The sequence below is a fragment of the Balaenoptera physalus genome, assembly GCF_965194825.1.
Source record: "Balaenoptera physalus genome assembly, chromosome: 10".
NCBI lineage: Eukaryota > Metazoa > Chordata > Mammalia > Artiodactyla > Balaenopteridae > Balaenoptera > Balaenoptera physalus.
In genome coordinates, this window is record NC_138889.1 from 108,824,507 (window position 1) to 108,838,894 (window position 14,388).

General features: G+C 49.4%; 1 protein-coding gene and 1 long non-coding RNA gene across 4 annotated transcripts in view; one reads left to right on the top strand and one right to left on the bottom strand.

The window, feature by feature from the left end:
• Window positions 1-1,355: 1,355 nt before the first annotated feature.
• LOC309636585 overlaps window positions 1,356-14,388 on the bottom strand; it is a 56,010-nt gene continuing 42,977 nt past the window's right edge. The window contains exon 2 of the long non-coding RNA XR_014250086.1: window positions 1,356-5,331. This is a non-coding gene — a long non-coding RNA (uncharacterized lncRNA). The remainder of the gene's footprint in view (window positions 5,332-14,388) is intronic.
• AIP (AHR interacting HSP90 co-chaperone) lies at window positions 7,750-14,170 on the top strand. 3 transcript variants are annotated; one of them, XM_082409804.1, is made up of 6 exons: window positions 7,750-7,960; window positions 11,042-11,221; window positions 12,432-12,710; window positions 13,100-13,276; window positions 13,379-13,520; window positions 13,853-14,170. In XM_082409804.1, the coding sequence occupies exons 1-6, from the start codon at window positions 7,862-7,864 to the stop codon at window positions 14,056-14,058; spliced, it is 1,083 nt and encodes a 360-aa protein (XP_082265930.1). In that variant the 5' UTR covers window positions 7,750-7,861; the 3' UTR covers window positions 14,059-14,170. The 3 variants fall into 3 exon arrangements, with proteins under 3 accessions (XP_082265930.1, XP_082265932.1, XP_082265931.1); XM_082409806.1 differs by having other exon boundaries at window positions 7,766-7,960; window positions 12,522-12,710; window positions 13,379-13,512; window positions 13,853-14,064; XM_082409805.1 differs by having other exon boundaries at window positions 7,770-7,960; window positions 12,522-12,710.

A 14,388-nucleotide genomic window follows, 5' to 3' on the forward strand; every position in this document is an offset into this window, starting at 1 on the left:
CTTTTAAAACATCTGATCTGGGCTTCCCTGGTGGCGCAGTGGTTGGGAATCCGCCTGCCAATGCGGGGGGCATGGGTTCGAGCCCTATTCCGGGAGGATCCCACATGCCGCGGAGCAGCTAGGCCCGTGTGCCGCAACTGCTGAGCCTGCGCTCTAGAGCCCGCGGGTCACAACTGCTGAAGCCTGTGTGCCACAACTACTGAGGCCCGCGCGCCTGGAGCCTGTGCTCTGCAACAGGAGAAGCCACCACAATGAGAGGCCTGCGCCTCGCAACGAGGAGTGGCCCCCGCTCGCTGCAACTAGAGAGAGCCCACGTGCAGCAGCGAGGACCCAGTGCAACCAAAAATTAAATAAATGAATAAATAAATTTTAAAAAAAAACACATCTGATCCTTTTCCTCTGTGTGTTAGTCTTAAATAAAACTTTTTTTTTTTTTTATTAAAGTATGCTGTCAAGTCACTCCTCTGCATAAAACCATCCCTTGGTTTTCCACTGTGGTTAGAATAATATGTGAACTCTTGACTAAGGCCCACAAAGCTCTGGTCCCTGCCTACCTCTCCCAATCGCATCAAGTCCCTCTCTGCCCCTCTTTCATCTCACTCAGCCACACAGGCCAAGCTCGTTCCCATCTCAGGGTCTTTGCACGTGCGTGCTTTTTTCTATGCCTGGAAAGCACTTAACCTTGCTCTTTCACAGGAGGATCTTTTCATCATCGGTGTCCCTGCTCCAGTGTCACCTCTCAGAGAAGCCGTCCCTGACTATGCAATCTAAAGTCAGTTTCACATCACACAGCGCTTACCTGAAATTACCTTATTTTACACTGTCTCATTCACCACTGTGTCCACTGTGCCCAGAACAGTGTTTGGCACTAAGTAGATCCTCAATAAGTATCTGTGGACCACATGAATGAGTGCTTCGCCCAAACCCCAAATGCTTTCAAGTGAGAACTGGGATTTGAACTCGGGTCCACCTAGCTCTAGGGCTGCTCCTCCTCCTCCACTCACCCAACCCACTCCATTTTATGACCTCGTGTACAGAGCTGAGTCAGTCCTGCTTCTCAGTTTATGACACATCATCACTATGAACAAGGCCCCTCTTGAGTAACGTTAATTTATTTTCCCTCCTTCCCTTCACCGTTTTCCTCCTCCCTTTCATCAGATCCCACATCAGTGTGCTCAGTCGGCTGCCTTGAATTCTGTCTGGCCCCCTGCTCCACATGGCATTGGTTCGTATGTGGATGTGTTTGCAATTTACAAACATGGTATCATGTATAAAACTCATTCTATTTACATTTTTACACTCAACACTGTTTGCCGCCCGCATCTCGTTTTTTTTTTTTTAAATAATTTTTTAAGTTAATTAATTTATTTATTTATGGCTGTGTTGATTCTTAGTTTCTGTGCGAGGGCTTTCTCTAGTTGTGGCAAGCGGGGGCCACTCTTCATCACGGTGCGCGGGCCTCTCACTATCGCGGCCTCTCTTGTTGCGGAGCACAGGCTCCAGACGCGCAAGCTCAGTAATAGTGGCTCACGGGCTTAGCTGCTCCGCGGCATGTGGGATCTTCCCAGACCAGGGCTCAAACCCGTGTCTCCTGCATTGGCAGGCAGATTCTCAACCACTGCGCCAGCAGAGAAGCCCCGTTTTTTTGTTTGTTTGGTTGGTTGGTTGGTTTTTACATCTAATAAACTTTATTTTGGACTTCCCTGGTGATGCAGTGGTTAAGAATCCACCTGCCAATGCAGGGAACACAGGTTCGATCCCTGGCCTGGGAAGATCCCACATGCCGCAGAGCAACTAAGCCCACGAGCCACAACTACTGAGCCTGCATGCCACAACTACTGAAGCCTGTGCGCCTAGAGCCCATGCTCCGCAACAAGAGAAGCCACCGCAATGAGAAACCTGCACACCGCAATGAAGAGTAGCCCCCGCTCACCGCAAGAGAAGGTCTGTGCGCAGTAACAAAGACCTAACGCAGCCAAAACTAAAATATAAATAAATAAATAAATTTATTTAAAAAATAATAAAATAAACTATTTTGGCATAATTTTAGATTTACAGAAAACATTCAAAGATAGTACGGAGAATTCTCATATATCCTTTGCCCAGTTTCCTCTACTATGCACATTTTTTATAATCATGATACGTTTGTTAAAACTAAGAAATTAACATTGGCACATTATTATTAACTAAACCAGATTCTATTTGGATTTTGCTGGTTTTCCTTCTAGTGTCCTTTGTCTGTTCCAACCTGCATCGCATTTTTGCTTCTACAGGCTACATGTGGCATACCGTGTTAAGTGTCCAGCCCTTTTATTCTCCACCACGCCCCTCAGTGATACACACTTAGCTTGGCCTCAATGCCCCTATCACATAAGTCGCTGTTATGAACATCTTCACACCGTCCCCTTATGAAGTGTGGGAAAATCCCTCTTGAAGTAGGACTCCCAGGCCATAGGGTACATACACACTTGACTTCACAAAGTACCGTGGATGGTCTCTTGAGTGGCTGTACAAATTTGTACACCCACCACGCAGGTTCCAGTTTTCCCTAGGCACTCGGTATTCCGGCCTTGTAATGGCTGATGAATCTAAAGTTGTGCCTCGTTTTCATATGGGGTCTCTGACGATGGGAGAATTTGAACAGCTCTTCATACACTTGTCAGTTCACGGTGGTTCCTCTTCTGCGAATTGTGTGTTCCTATCCTTTGTCCATTTTTTTTCTATTGGGTTTCTAACCTTTTTCCTACTGCTGGGTTTTGTTGTTGCATATATCTCCTCCCTGTTTGTCTTTGTCTCCTTATTTGTCTAAGGTGCCCTTAGTTCAAGAACAATCCTCATTTTTATATAGTCTACCAGGTTTGTGCTCTTTGAGTCTTTTTAAAAAAAATTTTTTGGCTGCGTTGGGTCTTCGTTGCTGTGCGCAGGATTTCTCTAGCTGCAGCGAGCAGGGGCTACTCATCGTTGCAGTGCGTGGGCACGCAGGCTCCAGTAGTTGTGGTGCACCAGCTTAGTCGCTCCGCGGCATGTGGGATCTTTCAAGGCCAGGGCTCGAATCCGTGTCCCCTGCATTGGCAGGTGGATTCTTAACGACTGAGCCACCAGGGAAGTCTCCCTCTGAGTCTTGTTTGCAGTATTTCCTCACCCTGAGATTACAAAAATAGTCTCCAACATTGTATTCCAGGGGCCTGATAGTTTTACTGTCTAGGAAATTGTTGCAACAAGATAGTTCACTGACGCTGGAGCCAAACTTCCTGCACTGCAATTCCAGTCTTCTCCTCACTAGCTTTGGGATCTTGGAGGGCCAGGACTAGACTGAGGGGATTGAGGCACTCCCCTTGGGTGAAAAATTTAAGGGGACACCAAAAAACTCAGTAAACAAGATCAATAATATATATATATTTTTTGTATGGCATAAACTTTAATATCCAGTGAAAATTATGAGCTCAAAAAATTTTTTTTTAACATCTTTATTGGAGTATAATTGCTTTACAGTGGTGTGTTAGTTTCTCCTGTATAACAAAGTGAATCAGCTATACATAAACATATATCCCCATATCTCCTCCCTCTTGCATCTCCCTCCCACACTCCCTATCCCACTCCTCTAGGTGGACACAAAGCACGAGCTGATCTCCCTGTGCTATGTGGCTGCTTCCCACTAGCTATCTATTTTACATTTGGTAGTGTATATATGTCCATGCCACTCTCTCACTTCGTCCCAGCTCATCCTTCCCCCTCCCCGTGTCCTCAAGTCCATTCTCTACATCTGCGTCTTTATTCCTGTCCTGCCCCTAGGTTCTTCAGAACCTTTTCTTTGGTTTTTTTTTTTTAGATTCCATATATATGTGTTAGCAGACGGTATTTGTTTTTCTCTTTCTGACTTACTTCACTCTGTATGACAGTTTCTAGGTCAATCCACCTCACGACAAATAACTCAATTTCATTTCTTTTTATGGCTGAGTATATACAATATTCCATTGTATATATGTGCCACATCTTCTTTATCCATTCATCTGTTGATGGACACTTAGGTTGCTTCCATGTCCTGGCTATTGTAAAAAGAGCTGCAGTGAACATTGTGGTACATGATGCTTTTTGAATTATGGTTTTCTCAGGGTATATGCCCAGTAGTGGGATTGCTGGGTCGTATGGTAGTTCTATTTTTAGTTTTTTAAGGAACCTCCATACTGTTCTCCATAGTGGCTGTATCAATTTACATTCCCACCAACAGTGCAAGAGGGTTCCCTTTTCTCCACACCCTCTCCAGCATTTATTGTTTGTAGATTTTTTGATGATGGCCATTCTGACCGGTGTGAGGTGATACCTCATTGTAGTTTTGATTTGCATTTCTCTAATGATTAGTGATGTTGAGCATCCTTTCATGTGTTTGTTGGCAATCTGTATATCTTCTTTGGAGAAGTGTCTATTTAGATCTTATGCCCATTTTTGGATTGGGTTGTTTGTTTTTTTGATATTGAGCTGCATGAGCTGCCTGTATATTTTGGAGATTAATCCTTTGTCAGTTGTTTCATTTGCAAATATTTTCTCCCATTCTGAGGGTTGTCTTTTTTGTCTTTTTAATGGTTTCCTTTGCTGTGCAAAAGCTTTTAAGCTTCATTAGGTCCCAATTGTTTATTTTTGTTTTTATTTCCATTTCTCTAGGAGGTGGGTCAAAAACGATCTAAGCAAGATCAATAATATTTTAATGCATGATTTTAAAAATTTAAATTAAAAAAAATCAAATCAAATCAAAATCCATGGTGAACAAAATATCAAAATTTTAAATAAAAGCAGGATTCTATCTTGCATGACTCACTTCACCCTGGTCCTGGCCTTGCTTTGAGCAAATTACATAACCTCTGTGTGCCTCAGTTTCCTCAGTTGGCAGATGGAGGTGATAACAATGCTTCCCTCATAACATTAATTTAGGATTAAATGAGTTAGTACACAGTAAGGAGCATAACACAGTGCCTGGCACATGTAAGTACTAGATCAATGTTTTTTTGTTTTGTTTTGTTTTGTTTTTTAAATATGCCCAGGATTGTTGAGACTGGGAACTTTTAAAATTTATTTATTTAATTTATTTATTTATTTTCGGCTGCATTGTGTCTTTGTTGTTGTGCGCAGGTTTTCTGTAGTTGTGGCGCACGGGGGCTGCTCTTTGTTGTGGTGCGCGTGCCTCTTATTGCGGTGGCTTCTCTTGTTGCGGAGCATGGGCTCTAGGTGCGCAGACTTCAGTAGTTGTGGCGTGTGGGCTCAGTAGTTGTGGCACATGGGCTTAGTTGCTCCGCAGCATGTGGGATCTTCCCAGACCAGGGCTCAAACCTGTGTCCCCTGCATTGGCAGGCGGATTCTTAACCACTGTGCCACCAGGGAAGTCCTGGGCTGTGTTCTTATTTCCTAAATACTTTCTGATTTTTATTGCTGTTGTGAATGGAAACTTATTTTCTATATTTTGGGGTGGGTTATCGTTAGCATTAAGAGTGTTATTAACTTGGGGTAGCTTATTTTATATCCCTGTAACATTGCTGACTCTCTAATTTATTAAAATTGTAGATTCTATTGGATTTTCTATATAGATATAATCACTCACATTTCTTTTTCTTGGTTTATTGCTTTGGCCAAGACTTCTAATACTTTGCTAAACAGCATCATTTATAGAGAGCATTCCTTACTTTGTTCCTGATGTTGAAGGGAATGTGAATACTTATTCCATCATACTTAATTGCATATGGCTTGTGTCATCCTGAGAAAGTTCCTCTTTTTTCCTGTGAGTTTTTATCATAAATAGTCCTCAAAGCAAACTTCATCAAATGCTTTTTCTGCATATTTTGAGATAATCATATGAGTTTTCTCCTTTAATTCACTGATGTGATGAATTACAGTAATGGATATTTCTTTCTTTCTTTTTTTTTTTGGCCGTGTGGTGTGGCATGTGGGATATTAGTTCCTGGACCAGGAATCAAATCCACGCCCCCTGCATTGGAAGTCCGGAGTCTTAACCACTGGACCACCAGGGAAGTCCAGTAATGGATGTTTCTAATGTTAAACCATTCATAATTCTTGGAATGAGCCCTACTTGATCTTGATGCTTTTTTTTTTGAGAAAAAAATTAAAAATTTTAATTGTGCTTAAATACACATAACGTAAAATTTACTATCTTAAACATTTTTAAGTGCATAGTTCACAGTGCATAATATAGTGTTAACTATATTTACGGGAATTCCCTGGTGGCCTAGTGGTTAGGATTCTGGGCTTTCACTGCCGTGGCCTGGGTTCAGTCCCTGGTTGGGGAACTGAGATCCTACAAGCCACGTGGTAAACCCCATCCCCCTCCAAAAAAACAAAACCAAACTATATTCACATTGTTGTACAACCAATCTCCAGGACTTTTTCATCTTGCAAAACTAAAATTCTACACCCATTAAACAACAACTCTTCATTTCCCTCCCTCTCCCCACTCACCTATCATTCAACTTTGTCTCTATAAATCTGACTACTCCAGGTACCTCATATAAATGGAATCATGTAGTATTTGTCTTTTTGTGAATGACATTCATTTAGCATATTGAGGTACTTTTATATATACTAGTGGATTTAAATAGCTGAACATTCATTTAGGATTTTTCATACCTATATTTATTAGTAAAATGGGTGTATATTTTTCTTGCCTTATGGTATAACTATCTGGTTCAGAATCAAGATTAAAATAGCCTCATAAAATATGTTGGTTGGCTTTCCCTCTTTTTCCATTTTCTGGAGCAATCTGTATAAGATACAGACTACTTGTTGCTTCAGAATTTGGCAGAAGTTGCCTGAAAAACTTCCTGTGTGGGTAAAAAAAAAAAAAAAAAGCTGAAAACATACAAAGCATGTTTCCCTTTCACCCCAGAGGTTCCACCTCTCTCAGGGGACTTTTGGGGGGGAAATGAACTAGCATAAATATCTGAAGCCCTTTGCACGTGAGACAAAGGGGACAGACAATAATTCTTCGCAGTTATGAGGATGGAATGAAGACAGTGCACAGGTCCCAAGACATTCCCTTTATTCGGTTACCTAAACCTCGAAAGTGGGAGCAGAAAACTCTTACAGCTATTCTTCACAGCTGGTTTCCAGAGGCGGAGAGAAATGTTGTACTACCCCCGAAGTGCCTCACTTCTATCATTCCTATATTTCCTAATACTCACTGGGCAACTACTATGTGCCAGACACCGCGGAGGATTCCATGGTGACACACCCAGCCAGGACCCCGCAAGGGACTCTCAGTCTCTTGGGGAGTTTATGGTTCCCACAGGAACACAGAAATCCTCCATCCTCTCTTTCTTACTCCTAGTTTTACTTATTTATTTATTTATATTTAAAGATTAAAATCCAGGATGCAAAAGTCACGACTATGGTGCTAGGTATGCTAAAAGAAAAAAACCCAGAAAGGAATACACAAAAATAGTAGTTTTAGGGGGTGGCATTACCGACGGGCCCCCAGCCCCCGCTCCAGCCTAGTTCTGTAACGCTGTTATACTGCTCCTACAACTTAAAATAGAGTGGCACACGGCCACTTGGGAGGGCCCAGTCTATCTCAGTTCAATGACACAATTGCTAGGGACACCCCCGCCCCGCCCGGCCGACTCTGGCCCCGCCTCTCTCACCTCCCCTAGACAGTCTCAGGACCCGCCCCTGGTGAGACCCGCGCGCTCAGCCGCAGCGCAGAGAACCAATCACTGTCCGTTTCCACGTTCAGGCCCTTTACGACGTCAGCCCTTAGCCAAGATGGCGCCAGCTCGGAAGTTGCCGAAGTTGACGAAGCAGGTCCGGAAGCTGCCGAGCGAGTCCGGAAGTTGCCGAAAGAGAGCAGCGGGGAAGGAGGATGGCGGATATCATCGCAAGACTCCGGGAGGACGGGATCCAAAAGCGTGTGATAAAGGAGGGCCGAGGAGAGCTCCCTGACTTTCAGGATGGAACCAAGGTTCGTGTTTATCCCCTTCCCTTAACCGTCCGTGGCGCGGTGCGCATGCGAGGCGGGAGGAGGCCGTAGGCGAGAGATTGCGCATGCCCAGATAGCAGTGGTCGGTGACCCTACCTCTCACATGCCGAGCTCGACGCTGATTGGTCTGGATTTAAGTAGAGGGTGAATTCGGATGCGTCTGCCCCGCCCCCTGGCTTGGCCGTGTGGCCAAGTTGGTTGGGGAGGCCGTCAGTCATTATAAACAGGTTGCGGGAGGTGGGAGGGTTGTCCCTATTGCTTGCACAGATCCAGCGCTGGAGAAGACCCTAAACCGGAAACCTGGGCTCTGGGAGGGGTCCCTGGTTTGCAAGGTTCAAAATCTATAGACGGAAGGGCCTTCTGAAAACACAGACCAGCTCCCATTTCTTAGATGGGAAAATTGAGGCCCTGGGACGACGCACCAACCGAGAGAACAAACAGGCCCAGAGGTTGGGTCTGCCAGACCAGAATCCTTTTGGCAGCTTTCCGAGTGCTCTTCGTGGCATTGCTCGGGACAGATAAAGGCTGGGAAATAAAGAGCCTCCCATCTTCCTCCTTTGCACATCCAGGCCCCCACCTCCAGCCTCTCCAGCCCCTTCCCCCAAACAATGTACATCTCCAGGCTTATCTGCTTCTGCTCATGCAGTTCCCTCCTCCTGGAGGGCCTTTCCCTGTTGCCACTTGCCTGTAGAGCAAGGAGCTTCCTGGGGGCAGCCCCCGTGCCCAGCAGAGCAGTCACATAGGACATGCATCTTGAGCAAATGAGTAAAGATCCTGGCCCCCAAAATAACTGAAGTGACATACCTTGTTGATGACTACAACAGTTTAACATTTAAAACATACTGGGGCCACCAAAAGTAAGAGCTACTGTGCTGAGATCCAGCAGGTAAAGATCCTAGCGTCGCTCAGTGTGAGTGCTTTGATGCAGAGCTGCATAGCCCTAGTGATCAGTGATACCAAGAGGGATCCTTTCCCAGATGAGAGAAGGGACGTGGATGTGGGTGGATTCCCCCATGGGCTGGGGGGTTGGTGGCCTTGAAGAAGGTCCTGGCAAGGGAGATCCTGGATGGAACAGACACCAGCTGGAGAGAACACTGTAAAAATAGTGAAGATCTGTGAACAATGACCCTGAAGGAACAGGTACAGGTAGATTAAAAAACCAATCACCGGCATTGATTGAGGGCTCACATGAGCACCGTGCTAAGCTTCACAAATTTATTTTCTTTCATTCTCACAAGAGGGATAGGTACTATTGTTGACCCCATTTTACTGATGTGGAAACAGAGCTCAGAGGAGTGGCTAGGGGTGGTGGTAAAGAGTGTGGGTTCCTCTAACCATATCCTGTGGAGGGTTCAGTCTTTAGACCTCTTCTCTCTTCACTCGCCCTGAGATGATCTCATCCAGGCTCATCTCTTTTTTTTTTTTTTTTTTTATTTAAAATATTTGTCTCACAAATGACTTTTATTTATTTATTTATTGGCTGCGTTGGGTCTTCGTTTCTGTGCGAGGGCCCTCTCTAGTTGCGGCAAGCGGGGGCCACTCTTCATCGCGGTGCATGGCCTCTCGCTATCGCGGCCTCTCTTGCTGCGGAGCACAGGCTCCAGACACGCAAGCTCAGTAGTTGTGGCTCACGGGCCCAGTTGCTCCGCGGCATGTGGGATCTTCCCAGACCAGGGCTCGAACCCGTGTCCCCTGCATTGGCAGGCAGATTCTCAACCACTGCGCCACCAGAGAAGCCCAGGCTCATCTCTTTTAAAAAACTCTCCATGCCTGGGCCACTCCCAAATGTCTATCTCTAGCCTTCCCTCTCCTTTAAAGTTGATATCCGGTTCCCTACTCACCATCTCCACCTGGATGTCTGGTTGGCACCTCAAACTTCACCTGCTCCCCCCAAGCCTTCCCATCTAAGTTAAGGGCACCTCCAGCCTTTTGGTTGCTCAGGCCCAAAACCCCCCAGTCTCCATGGCTCCTCCTGTTCTCTCACTTCCCACAGAAGATCCTCAGAATACACCACTTCTGCCACTACCACCCTGGTCCAGGCCGCCATCGTCTCTCTCCTGCGTTATTGCAATAACCACCTTCCTGCTTCTGTCCTCCCCCCGCTCCAGCCTGTTCTCCCAGCAGCAGCAGAACCCACGTCAGATCATGTCCCTCCTCTGCTTGGAGCCACCCAGTGGCTCCCAACTCAGAGTGAAAAAACAAACTCCTCACCGCTGCCTGCAGGCGCTGTGGGGTCCATCCTTGCTGACCTGGTGACCCCGTGATGCACAACTCCTCGCCCTTGTTCACTCTGCTTCTGCTACACTGGCTTCCCGTTTTGTGAGCACACCACACGCTGTCCCTCTGCAAAGCTTTTGCACCTGCTATTCTCTTGACCTAGAGAGTTCCCACCCCTTCCTACCCCAGCATCTGCCTGGCTTGCTTCTCCCTTCAGATCTCTGGGGTTTTTTTTGGCCACACAGCACAGCTTGTGGGATCTTAGTTTCCCGACCAGGGATTGAACCCGGGTCCCGGCAGTGAAAGCACTGAGTCCTAACTACTGGACCGCCAGGGAACTTCCTCAGATCTCTGCTTAAATGTTGTCCTCGCAGAGACTCCTGCCACCTAAACTCACCCTGCCTTACCCTGCTGCATTTTGTTTTCTGATCCATAGCACTTAGCTCGACCTCACACAGCACATTTTGAGGCCCATCTCTTTCCTCTAGAAGTTCCATGTGAGCTCCATGGGGGCAGGGACTTTTGTCTGTTTTGTTCACTGCTGGGCCTAGCACAGAGCTCAGGAATGTAGTAGGTGCTCAGTAAATATTTGTTGAAAGAATGATTAGTGCCAGACTGCTTGGGCTCCTGTCCCAGCCCGTCCACCCACTAGCCATGTGATTTGGACCCCTTCCCTCTCGGTGACAGCATCCTCACCTGGGTGGTGTGGTAAAGCCAGGTGTAAGGTTGGGCGGTGACCCCTGGGAGAGCCCTGTCCCTTGTGCCATCTGCAGGCTGCGAGCTGGGCTTGTCCTTGGGGGATGGGGGAAGGCTGTGCCCTTGTCTGATCCCATTTGCGGCCCGCAGGCCACGTTCCACTACCGGACTCTGCGCAGTGACGAGGAGGGCACCGTGCTGGATGACAGCTGGGTGCGCGGCAAGCCCATGGAGCTCATCATCGGCAAGAAGTTCAAGCTGCCCGTGTGGGAGACCATTGTGTGCACCATGCGGGAGGGCGAGATTGCCCAGTTCTGCTGCGACGTCAAGGTACCCGATGCCCTGTGCCTGCCTGCATCTGTCTCGCCGCGCCCAATGGCTAGGCCACCACCGACTCCCTCCAGGGCACCACACCACCAGGACACTGGCATCCTGGCCCCTATTCCACTTTCTCCTCTCCCTTAGCCGGACTGCAGCCAGGGACTGGCTCTCAAATGCAATGACCCACACAACTCCTTGCTTCAAACCCCTCTGGCTCCTGGTCACTGTCGAGCTAAAGTGTAAGCCATAGATGCTCACATGGCCCTGCAGGGTCTCCCTCCCACTCACCTCCCTGTGTTTCCATCCCTTTCTTGGCCAAGATCCTCCCTCCCACTGCAAACTGAATTCCTGGGTCACCACCCCCAGGAAGCCTTCCCTGACTACTGGTGGTTGACTTGAACCCCTTCTCTAGGTTCTCCAGCCCCTCATGCTCTGCATGGCCAGGATCTGGTCCTCTGTCTGCATGTAAGCTACTTCAGGGCAGGGATTGGGCCTGTTTACCTTCAAAATGCGCATAGTGGGCCAGCCCAGAGCCAAGACTCAGAACATATCTGCTGGCTGGATGAATGTTAGCCAAGCAGTCTGCCCTGTGCAGGGTCAGTGAGAGGAACTGGTTAGACTGAGGGGAGGGTGGTCTGGCTCCCACCATCCCAGCAGATGTTCCTAGTAAAAGGTCAAAAGCTAGGTCCCCAGGAATTCCCTGGCGCTCCAGAGGTTAGGACTCAGCACTTGCACTGCCGTGGCCCCGGGTTCAATCCCTGGTCGGGGAACTAAAAGCCCACGAGCCTAGTGGCCAAAAAAAAAAAAAAGAAAAGCTAGGTCCTCTATGCCTGAGGGTCTCCCCTGAGGGTTTTGAGGTTGCTGCCCTAAACCCACTTTGGAGATAGGCCCTGAAAGGGGTGGAGATGGGGCAGGACAGAAGAGACGCTGGGAACAGAATGTGGAGGGAGCCCAGCTTGTGGGCTGCAAGCCTGGGAGGAGGAGGAAGAGGTAAGAATTCCACTGGGCTTGTAAGGACAGGGGAGACCGGTTGACAGCGGGAGTGTGTGTTTGTGTGGAGGTTGGCGGGGGTAGGTGCTTGTCTTGGTTTGGTAGCCAGAAAGTGTGGCAGGAGCTGAGGCCCGCACCGGGCTGGAGGGCTGGGAGGCTGGAGGAGTCCCGAGGGAAATGCCCTCCTGTGTTTCTCCTGAACCAGTTCCTGCCCCTCTCTGGGCCTCAGTGTCCTTTCTCAGATGGTGATGGGGCAGGGGGCTGGGCCTCTTGGGCCGGTGACCAGCCAGCCCATTGGTGCCCACTCACCCTCCGGCAGCATGTGGTCCTGTATCCGTTGGTGGCCAAGAGTCTACGCAACATTGCAGCTGGCAAAGACCCCCTGGAGGGCCAGCGGCACTGCTGCGGCATCGCCCAGATGCACGAGCACAATTCCCTGGGCCACGCCGATCTGGACGCCCTGCAGCAGAACCCCCAGCCTCTCGTCTTCGACATCGAGATGCTTAAGGTGAGGGGCCACCAAGCCCCAGGCACCTCGCCAAACTCCCACTGCCCAGCTTCAGGGCGGGTGCTGGTCCCACCTGCCTGCCCAGAGTTGGTGGGCTCACTGACTGTTGGTTGAGCTTGGGGTGGGGCAGGTACAAGGACACCTTTGTGGAACCCCTGGCAGTGCCCTCCCCCTCCTTCAGGTCTCTGCAAGGGCAGAGATTTTCACCATCTTGTTCACTGCTCTATTTCTAGAACCCCGCACAGTGCTGGGCACGTAGGAGATGCTACATAAACGTTTGTTGAATGATCAGTGAATGAACAAGTGATTCTGTTTCCGGTATCCAATGTCCCAGGCCCGGCCAGCCCAGAGGCTGGCCCTGGGCCCTGACTTGGCCTACACCCCGGCAGGTGGAGAACCCTGGCACGTACCAGCAGGACCCATGGGCGATGACGGATGAGGAGAAGGCAAAGGCAGTGCCGGTCATACACCAGGAGGGCAACCGGTTGTACCGCGAGGGCCGCGTGAAGGAGGCTGCCGCCAAGTACTACGACGCCATCGCCTGCCTCAAGAACCTTCAGATGAAGGTGCCGCCTGGAGGCTGCAGTGGGTGGGTGGAGGGGGTGAGGTGGGGCCAGGGGGCCCAGGTTTCAGCATCGTTTGCCCTCTCCCTCCCCCCATGCCCCCAGGAACAGCCTGGGTCCCCTGACTGGATCCAGCTGGATCAGCAAATCACACCACTGCTGCTCAACTACTGTCAGTGCAAGCTGGCGGCCCAGGAGTATTACGAAGTGCTGGACCACTGCTCCTCCATCCTCAATAAGTATGACGGTGAGCACCGGGCACTGGGCCGCCAGGGTGGGCCAGCGGGCGGTCAGTAGAGCAGCCTCTTCCGTAACCACTGGGCACCGGGGCATGAAACTGAGCCTTTAATATCACCCCCATTCTGAAGTCCCGTGGGAACCCAACCAAATATTGTCCACCCAGGCAGAGCCATGGGCCCTGTTGTGCCAGTGAGATATGAATGGGGGTTCGGGGTGGGGTTGGCATCCTCACGGGCTCCGTCCCATGATGGGCCCCTGGTGCCAGAAGTCAAGCCAGGGAGCTGGCTGGTCCCCCCTTCATGCCCTTGTGTGCCTGCTGCCCACTGGCACCCCCTGCAGACAACGTCAAGGCCTACTTCAAGCGGGGCAAGGCGCACGCGGCAGTGTGGAATGCCCAGGAGGCCCAGGCTGACTTTGCCAAGGTGCTGGAGCTGGACCCCGCCCTGGCGCCCGTCGTGAGCCGCGAGCTGCGGGCCCTCGAGGCAAGAATCCGGCAGAAGGACGAGGAAGACAAGGCCCGCTTCCGGGGCATCTTCTCCCACTGACAGGGCCCTGCTGGCCCGGCCACCCTGCCCAGCTCACTGCTGCTGCTGCTCCCAGCCCACCCGCCCCCGCTGTATCATGCTTCTCTGTATATAAAGGCCTTATTTATCTCTCTCTCTCTCTCTCTCTGGGCCTGCCGAGCTGATCCATTGGGAGAGCTGGGGTCATCACCCCTCATTTCCTGGTCCTTGGGTGGTTTGGGGAGGCAAAGAATTGGGGTTCTAATCCCAGCTCCCCATTCACCAACTCTGAGATCTCTTTGGGCCTCAGTGTCCCTGACAGAGAAGTCAGGGTGGTCTCTGTCACAAAGAAAGTGTTTCTTGCTGGCCAGG